Source organism: Nycticebus coucang, unplaced genomic scaffold (genome assembly GCF_027406575.1).
Source record: "Nycticebus coucang isolate mNycCou1 unplaced genomic scaffold, mNycCou1.pri scaffold_46, whole genome shotgun sequence".
Lineage (NCBI taxonomy): Eukaryota > Metazoa > Chordata > Mammalia > Primates > Lorisidae > Nycticebus > Nycticebus coucang.
In genome coordinates this window covers 640,139-650,112 of record NW_026515579.1, presented here as the reverse complement: position 1 = coordinate 650,112, position 9,974 = coordinate 640,139, and the positions used below count along the sequence as shown (strand labels likewise).

The window sequence follows — 9,974 nt, the reverse complement described above, 5'->3', positions numbered from 1 at the left end:
GAACTAAGCTGCTCCTGATCCCTCATTCTCAGAAACCATAAGATAATAAATGTTTGTTATCTTAACATGTTGGGGGTAATTTGTTATGTTGCAATAGAATCCTGATATACTTGTGTGTAATATCCCTTAAGACGTTTTCCTCTTCCAGGATGGTCCTCTGCGGTGCTCTACACTATGACTTCTATATAATTTTCATTGCCACAGAAGACCTGCTTGAAAGTGTTGTACCTCAATTTCTGTGCTATTTCCCAACCTCATGGAACCCACCTACGTATGTGTTCTGAATGTATCTTTCTTGCTTACTCTACACCTGGTTGTATTTAACCTGGGTTCTCTAACTGCCTTTCTTCTTTTTCCTGCTCTTCTCTGATACTTTTCTTTTTTTTTTTTTTTTTGTTTAAAAAGATAGCTTTTTTCCCCCCCATTTTAAACTTTTTTTTCCCTTCCCAGTAACCTAATGACTTATTAGACTGATGCCTAATAAACAAAACCCAAGGTGGCTGCATGGATTTCTTCTTGGTAGCCTCAATACCATTCCTGCGATTCAGCATTCACACATGCATACTGAGTTTACTCAAAACTAGTCTGTTCTGCTTCTTCCTCTTCTTCCAGGATGGGGGTCAGAGCCAGGGGTCCATGCGATGTGGTCTGCAATCCAGAGGAACCCCTTGCCCTCCCCCACCAGAGTCAGGCCTTCTGTCTTTTGTTATTTTTTCTTCTTGCTGATACCCGTTTAAGACTGGCCGAAGGGGTAAGGCCCGTGGAGCCCCTTACTGTAAGTCACTACTGATAAGTTGTTTGCGTGACTGCTGGGGGACAGATTTACAGAGTTCTGTGAGAGTCTATTCTGATCTTGCTCGGTTTGGTCAGAAGCAGGAGCCCATGTGTTTTTGCTGATCGAGTCGAACCCGGAACCCCCAGGGTCTTTTAAGTTGTTTTCATCTGATTGTCGGTTCTTTTGGGGAGAGGCAAACGGGTTGAAGTTTCCTTCTACCTTGCGATGAGGCTGTGTGTTGAACTCTGTTTCAAAAGATGACAGCTGCTGCGTTACTCCTAAAAGTCCACCCACCTCCACACTGAGGATCACCCAGATGACATCTCCATAGTAGAGTCCTGTAGCAGTGCACATCCTCCACTGTCCCTGATACATTCCAGCTCTGCTGGGGCTGCACATCTGGACGCTGACATCTGCAATCTCTTGGGGCTCTAGCGATCTCACCATCACCATGTTCACATGTCCAAACTGGTCTCCCCCGACATATTTAAGACAAACCCCTGGAGGCCAGGCCTCTGCCCATCTTTGGAAGGACAGTTTCAAATTTTCACTTTAACCTCCAAGGTTTCCTGCTCAGGTTTCTGAAGCTTCCAATACTTCTATGATGTCAAAAGTTTAGATCCTAGAATTTTGCATCTATGCTATTAAATGACTCAGTTCTGTGTTTCTCTGTCCGAATCAGAATTCTGGATCCGCCATGTTTTTATGAACTGAGTATCAGGAGGTATTGACTCCCCTTCTCTTATGGTGACATCTTCAACAAAGGACATAGAGGGTACACTGATGTTTGGGCTCTCAAAGTCATAATAGGCGCCAATTGCTGCTTGCAGGTTCCTGTGAAGAAACATTGCACTCCAGCCTGGGCAACACTGTGAGACTGTTTCAGTTGGTCATGTCCAGGAAGAAGGCGCAGCCGGCAGGGTTCAGCTGGAAGCCGAGTAGCCTCTGGAACTCGGAGATGAGCACGTCCTTGTCGGTGGTGCCCAAGCAGCTGAACTTCTGCATCAGCTCTGGGTCCAGGTCCACGTCCATGCCCTCCATGGCGGGGGCCGCACGCCCGCTTCCCCGCCTCCTCACAACCGAGCCGCCGCCGCCGCCGCCGCGCCGCCGGCCCGGGGACCGGGAGGGGGCCCGCTGCTAGCCGGCGCCGCGACCCCGCTCCTTTGAGGTAGGCCCCGGGCCTCTCACCGCCTCATAGGGGTAAACTCACTCAGCCACTCACTCACTCTCGCGCTCCCCCCCCCACCTCCCCAGGGCCGCTGCCGCCGCCGCCGCCGCCCTTCTCTGATACTTTTCACATGTGTATTTCTAATTATCAGCTATTTGGGGGGGAGTCTGTTCCTGCATCCCCGATTTCTTCTGCTTCATCCACTTTCTTTCAACTTATCTTCATTTGCAATCCCAGAATACATACTTGTAAGTCAAAATTTTCTCAAATCATTCTAGTCTATTCATCTCAAATTGATGTTAAGAAAAAATGTAATATGAAACATATACATTTTTAAGGATATTTTATGGAGGACATAATAATCAAACTATGTTCTCTTACTATAAAATATGGTTTGAAATGGACTCCATGTGAGTCCTACTTAGTTTGAGGAGACACTGTGCTATTCTTTAAGTAATTTCCAAAGAAACTAAATAGCACAAAATAAAATTTAGTATTTAGTTCAACCATATTTCTATTTTAACCTAGAATTCTTGCACTCTCCATGTATATAGAATAATATATTTAATATAGCATATAGTATAGTGTTTATGTGACAGAGAAAAAATTAGGCATATATATGGAAGAGATAGACATAAAGAGAAGCAGAGGGTCACACATTCTAATTCTATGTGTTCAAATGTGCTAACAAGAAAGGTAGGGAAAAGGTATTAAAATTTTTCTATTTCCTAATTTTTAAATTTTAGACATTCTTAGCAGAAAGTCAAGCTCGAACATTAGATGTGCCATTTAATTAAGCATCTTTTATATGTAGGTGGTATTGACTGGTATTTCTGTCCATGCCTGAGACTTTGAGAGAACATGTAGATAAAATACAGCTACATTTATTAGAGCCACTCTAGTAAGGACGAACATGAAAACAGTTTCAGCAGTATCTGGGTAGGAGAGAGTTACGGGAGATGTTTATAGAGTTTCAGATTTTACTCCCCCGTGATTAATGGGGGTTCTTGTAGGCAGGATGCTGATTAGATCTGGACAAATTTCATGATATAACAAACATTGGGGAGTGCATAGCCCAGCAAGATAAAGCTTTTAAAGGGAATGTGGATAAGTAAACTATTGTTGGACTAGTCAATTGTTTACCCAAGTTAGCAATTTATTATTCTGATATGGGAGATATCAGGTGGGGAACCAGTGTGTGTATATGTGTGTGTGTGTGTGTGTGTGCGCACATATATACACACATACATGCATATATGTATATGTCACCTTGAATTTCCTTGCTATTTCTCAGTCTCATAGAACCCATCTACATACGTGTTCTGAATGTATACAAACATATATATACACACACGCATATATATGTATATACGTATACACACACACAACAGCTCCCCACCTATGCACATATCTCTCATGTCAGAACAAAAACTTGCTATTTTTGATATATATATATATATACATATATATGTTTAGGGCAAAATTCTGAAATAGAGTGAATTTATTGTCTACATTCTTATACTCCTGGAGAAAAATTTCCTAGAAGAAGCAGACAAATAGTTGTCAGATTAACATACATGGTCTAAGTTTTCATTCTCAAATATTAAGCTACATGGAAGTATTTTGTTTCGATTGTTCTTAGAAGCTTGTAAATTTTATGGAGTATTTTCTGTTTCAGAAATCCACTTTTAAAAACATGATGATGTGTTGGGCAGCGCCTGTGGCTCAAAGGAATAGAGCGCGGGCCCCATATACCAGAGGTGGCAGGTTCAAACCTGGCCCTTGCCAAAAAAAAAAAAAGAAAAGAAATGGCGATGTGGCTGCTCATGCCTGTAATCTCAGAACTCAGGAGGCCGAGGCAGGTGGATTGCCTGAGCTCACAGGCTGGAGACCAGCCTGAGCCAGAGCAAAACCTTGTCTCTAAAAAATAGCCGGAAGTTGTGGCAGGCACCTGTAGTCCCAGCTATGTGGGAGGCTGAGGCAAGAGAATTGCTTGAGCCCAACAGTTTGAGGTGAAACTCTACCAAGGGTGAAAAAGTGAGACACTGACTCAAAAAAACAATTATTATTGAGCTGTTATTAATATTTTTGAAGAATAATAGGTATATATTTTTACATAATTTTGAGTTACAAATTTGGAAACTATGTTCAAAGAAACAAATCTTCTCTTAATAATGTGTTATTAAATTATGAACACACCCATTCGTTTATGTGCTGTCTGCGGCTACTTTTCTGTACAAGAGACCAACGTAGTTGTAGAGGGCACCACACGGCCTGCAAATCTAAATCATTTACTATCTGGTCCCTTGTAGAACAAGTTCAACAACTGCTTTATCAATTGTTTAAGTAAATTTGTGAAATTTTAGTTTGCAAGGCAGAGAGTTCAGTATAAAAATATCTGTAACTAGAATTAAACAGAATAATTTTTCTTTAATATAAAGTAAGATTTTGATGAAGGCCCTCCATTCTTAATATAATCTTGTGGTACGTTAGTATGAAATAGAGGATATATTATTTACTAAACATGCTACATTCGAAAATATTAGAATATTGATTTTTTTAACCTATTGCATTATACTACACATGGATAAAAACTGTCACAATATTTAAGCATAACACATTTTTGGTAATGTCTTGAGACTAAAGATCAAGCTATGGAATCAACAAATTGTAATTTCTAAGAATAGAATAAGCAAGTATAAGGATGGGATGTATATTGACCCGTGTAAACTGACAGAATTAAGAGAAAACAATCTTAAAATATGTTGACAATAAAAGCATTTTTCTCTGAGCAATGAACAATTTTAATTCAAAATTTTTTAATTTACTATTATTTCAATAATAGTAAATTTTAAAAAATAACATTTAAAAAGAAGAACATTTTTTCCATAAAGAGTTTTTATAAGAATATGTACTATATAAATTGATTTCCTATTTCCTATGTAAATCTCTTTCCAGGAGGTCTAACAAAGCTAATGAAGCTGAGAACCCCCAAAAGATGTTAAACCAGCTAGTGAATGTCGGCTTTCAGGGAGAAGGGACCTCATGCATATTTCATACCTAAAAGAAAACCATCTGAGGAAATCACTTGCCCTTTCCATGATATTTCAGGCAGCAGAAAATAAAAAGGGAAAAATCATAAAAGAAAGGCCTCAAACAGTCTTTTGAAAGCACATCTGGTGAGTCTGTAGAATGCTGTGGTTGTTGAATTTTGTTTACATATTTATAAACTGAATGTTGCTCGGTATGCGACAAGTTACAAGAGTCCACACTCTTATTACTCAGATATTCAGTCTCTGGGCCTTAAAAATTCCATACCTTGTACAATAAATCAATTTAAAAACAAGACCAGAAATACCCCACAATGTCTTCAAAACAATCTGTAAATGTTTTCATAGCAAACTATGATTGCTCTCAATCTTTGTACATAGGTACTCACAATCCCACATAGTATTATCAAAAATATATGCAGAGATAAAGAAAAGACCTAAATATCAGGCCTAGGAAGGATCATTTTGTGGCCCAAGCACATATCAAAATATACATTTTTTTTTTTTCTTCCAGGGTGGAGACCGAGTAATTTCTCTCAAAATAGCTAGATGAGGGCTGTGGAGCTGGTGAAGGCATGTTTAACTCAATTAAAGTGAAAAATATGTCTTTGAGATAAACTTGATAAGATGGACTGATACTGTCTGAGGAAATATAAAGGAACAATCACTGTTCCCAAACTAGTTCCCAGAATGGACCAGGAGGCTGAGTCTCACCCAAACTAGAAGGGCTAATCGCCAAAAACAGGTGATTTTCCATTTTATAACATCTTTAGACCTGTGATGGCTAATTGTTTCTGTCCCTCCAAAATTCTTATGTTGAAATCTGACCCCAAATGCAATGGCATTTGGAAGTTTTGCCTTAGGGAAGTAACGGGGTAAGGGCGGTGGAGCACTTGAGAGTGGGGTAGCTCCCTTTTGAGAGGATGGCAGAGAGCCAGCTTGCTCTCTTTGCTGTATGTAAGATACAAACACAGTTTAGCAGTCTGAAACCCACAAGCAGGCCCTCAGCTGACACCAACAAGCCTGGTACCCCGGTCTCAGATTTCCAGCATACAGAACTATGAGAAATAACTTTTGTTGTTATTATTTCTGTTTAAGCTGCTCAATCTCTGGGGCTTTGTTACAGTAGCCTGAACTAAGATAAGATCTAATTTAATTTTATAAGATAACAGTACATTTTGAACAAAAGGGCTCAAAAACAAGGATAAAAGTTTCATTTGTCTTTCACCTACCATGTCAGTGGTAATCCTTAATAATCGGCCAGGAACCCAGGCTATCAGAAATTTGAATAATTTGTAACCTTTTTTGTTATCTCCTGTCTCATTATATATATTTTTTTTTTTTCCAGAAGTTGCAATGCAATTCTAGCATTGAGGAAACACCATCTTGCACAAATTCAGGTTGGTGCTGGAGGAGAAAGAATTTCAAGGTGTAAGTAAGTGGTGGCCAGTACCAAGAGAACAAAGGGGACTCAGCTTGATGGTCTTGTTACAAAAAACCTTTCTGGGCATGAAAGGGGTAAAGGGCTGACCAGCAAAACAACTACTGGCCTTTCTTTCCGCACACCTAAGCCTTCCCTCACATTTCTGACAGTCATTTCTGAAGTGACAGCAAGCTCACTCACGAGGTCAGAGTTTGTCAGGAAGGGAAGTTTAGCTGGTTTTGTAGCATTTCTTTTTAGATTTACACTTGCATTGCTCTCCTGTTACTGCTACAAATTGCCAAAAATATGTTGGCTTCAAATAATGCAAATGTATTATCTGATGGTTCCGGAAGTCAGAAGTCTAAATGGAGTGGGTGACGGTGCACTCCTCTGAATGCTCTGGGGCAAATGAGTGTTCTTGCCTTTTCTTGGTTCTGGAGGCCACCAATCTCCTTTGCATTGATCCTGGCATTACTTTGACCTTCGCCTCCTTTGTTACTTCCCCTTACCTGACACTGACCCCCATCTCCCTCCTATAAGGATGTTGGTGATTATATTTAGCTTACCTGGATAATCCATGATAATCTCCAAATACCAAGGTCTTTAACTTAGTCACACTAGCAATGACCCTCTACTCATGTAGAGTAAGTTATTCATAGTTTTCAGTGATTAAGATATGATGTCTTTGGGGGAGATGTCATTATTCTACCTGTAACTATGGTGAGAGTTATAAATTATAAATATACATGCAGCAGGCTCTCTTTCTCCTTCCACTTTATCACTTACAGATTTCCCATATACGTACTACAAATGTTATCCTCTAAGCAGTAAATTACAGGGGGGAGTCCCCTGTCTCTTTTTGTCTTGCAATGAATTCCAAGGACGTGGGGCCACGCCAGCACATAGAAGTGCCTCACATTTGTTAGATTATAATGCCTTATCTGAGTTATGATGCCGACCTTAGTGGTTTAATATAACAGAAGTTTATTTATGTCTTAGGCAACAGATTCCTACCACTGTCCAACTGGTACCCTGCTCTAGAGAATGGCTTTGAGCTCCAGGAGCTGAAGCCCAGGGACCTCTCCATTCTTGAAGTAAATGACAGGAATGCTGGACAATTGTAAAGGATATCTTTGTGGCTTCAGCATAGAAGTGGTATTATTCACTTTCATATTTGATTCACCAGAACTGGCTACATAGCCCTGATTGATTGCAAGGAAGTTTAGAAATGTATTCTGCCAGCTCAGAAAGGAAAGAGTAACAGGATGCTGGGAACACTAGTACACTTTATAAATGTTGGTTGAATATTGGATGTGATGAGAATAGGGAACTCTAAAGAAAATACACAAATGTCACAAAACTCCTTTTTCCTGAACTGTCAGATCTCAAACATATAAATCAACATTCTGCTCCTCAAACCGGAACTTAAGGGAGCTTGAGAGTATAATACACAAGATTTATCTTAAAAAATACATTGGGTTTTTGAGTCCTACTCCATAATTTATAGATGCATGGTTCAATATAAAACTGTTAATCTTTTAAAATCCAAAACCTCAGGAAATGCTTAATATTTTGTTCACCGTTTCTATGAATGCCTACCTTCAGGAGCACTAATGTAGTAATTAATGAACAACGAATTTCCAATCTAGATAATTTAGAATTCAGAGTTGGGAGGTAATATATAAATTTTACCTGGAATGAGTTTTATTTAGTCTAAATTTACCAGAGACACAATTTCACTTATATACTTAACCTATCTGTACAGGCCTCTCATTATTAATTAAATCCTACTGAAACTTCTTTATATGTTCATTTTCAGATTTTCGTTCTCCCAATAGTCCTATATGCCTATAAAATCCATCGTAATTTTTTTTTCTCCATATATATTGCAAGTGACCATTTACTGTCTTTAAAATTTAAAACTGCAAGGACTTCTGAAGTCATATAAAACTTGAATTCTTGTCTTAGAAAGTACTAACACTCCCTGAGTGCCACGCCCACTACTGCCAAAATACATTTCCAAATTCATATCTAGAATCATACAACTAAGGTGAAAATCCAAATAATTCTCACATTCTAGCTGTTTCCACGTAGACAGACCTACATACTTCAATCAAATTAGGCTATTATGCATTTGTTATTGTTTTCCTGGTTTTTCATTCTCTGGTTCTCTGACAAAATGTCAAAAGCGGATTTTATTTACGCATATCTAACACACTTCCATTCTCCATTATCCATACAAACATTTTTCTTTTTATTTTCTAGAATAATTGAAGCTGTCTTCTACTTCTCAGCTCCAAATCACTTCCTAAACTTCTGCATAGTCATTATATATTTCTAAATCAAATTTTCTTGGGGCATCATTTCCTATCTTTTATCTCCTCTGGGATATTTTTATACATAATAAAATTAAGTGCCATGCAAAGAGAAAATAGTCCTTGATGCAACTAGGCTTTAGATGGATTTTAGCATATATTCTATTTTAGAAAAGACAGAAAACTGGCTCTCAATTTGAAATAAGAAGACCAACATTTGACATGATGCCCAATTTGGCTAGGGAACAAACTGCACAGATAGAATTCTTACTGTATTTACAGGAGCTGAAATAGTAACTGTGTGTGTCAATTTAAATATGTGACTGTGCTATCAATGTAAATGTGTACACGTAAATGCTTGTGACTGAGGGGAGACATTAATACAGGTAGATGAATAAACACATATGGCTTAAGCTTTTATCTTGATTATATTTAATAGCACTAATTAGAATACATGTTTATATAGACATAGTTACAATTATCAGATTTTACGATCATATGAAAGATGTATAGCATAAATGACGTATATTTACGGAGTCCTTTAAAGATAAATCATTAGTAAAAGGAAAAGAAAAAAGTATTAACTCGCTTGGCAACAAAGTTGGCATATTAATCAAATTCAATAGTGGCTCTAATCTGAATCCATATAACAGAAATAATTTATTTCAATTATGGCATTTCAGGATCTGAAATATGTATTTTCAATCAAAAAAGTATATACCATTGCTTTTCTTTGTAGCAATATAAGTGTAGTGAAATATAATAAGTTAATGACCATACATATAACCTGTGTTAGTTTGCATGAGCTTTGTCTGCCTATTTTTTTTTTTTTTTTTTTTTTTTTGTAGTTTTTGGCCGGGGCTGGGTTTGAACCCGCCACCTCCGGCATATGGGACCGGCGCCCTACTCACTGAGCCACAAGCGCCGCCCTGCATGAGCTTTGTCAATCATTAGTCAATCTTTGTAGCTGGGAAAGCTCTTCCTTCATACAGTTTGGTCGGTCAGTATTTCCGCAACTCCATATGAAGCTGCCTTTACCTCTTTATCCTTCTTCCCACAATTACTTCTTTGTAAGTCTATTAAATCTTCAACACAGTGGAATTTCATCTAATTTACTTTTATTTCAACTTGATGGTCCTGATGCCAGGATTGTCTAGAAATATAAGATGTTTCTTATCATATTTTTCAGTTGTGAAGTGACTTCTATTAATTATTATATTATCTATGGATTCAATATTTCAGT

The 9,974-nt window shown here is 38.2% G+C and overlaps 1 protein-coding gene across 1 annotated transcript; it reads right to left on the bottom strand.

The window, feature by feature from the left end:
* Nucleotides 1–716: 716 nt before the first annotated feature.
* LOC128579349 (protein ILRUN-like) lies at nt 717–1,607 on the bottom strand. Its single transcript, XM_053581492.1, has one exon. It carries the CDS (start codon nt 1,226–1,228, stop codon nt 734–736), a length of 495 nt encoding a protein of 164 aa, XP_053437467.1. The 5' UTR covers nt 1,229–1,607; the 3' UTR covers nt 717–733.
* Between the last annotated feature and the right edge of the window lie 8,367 nt (nt 1,608–9,974).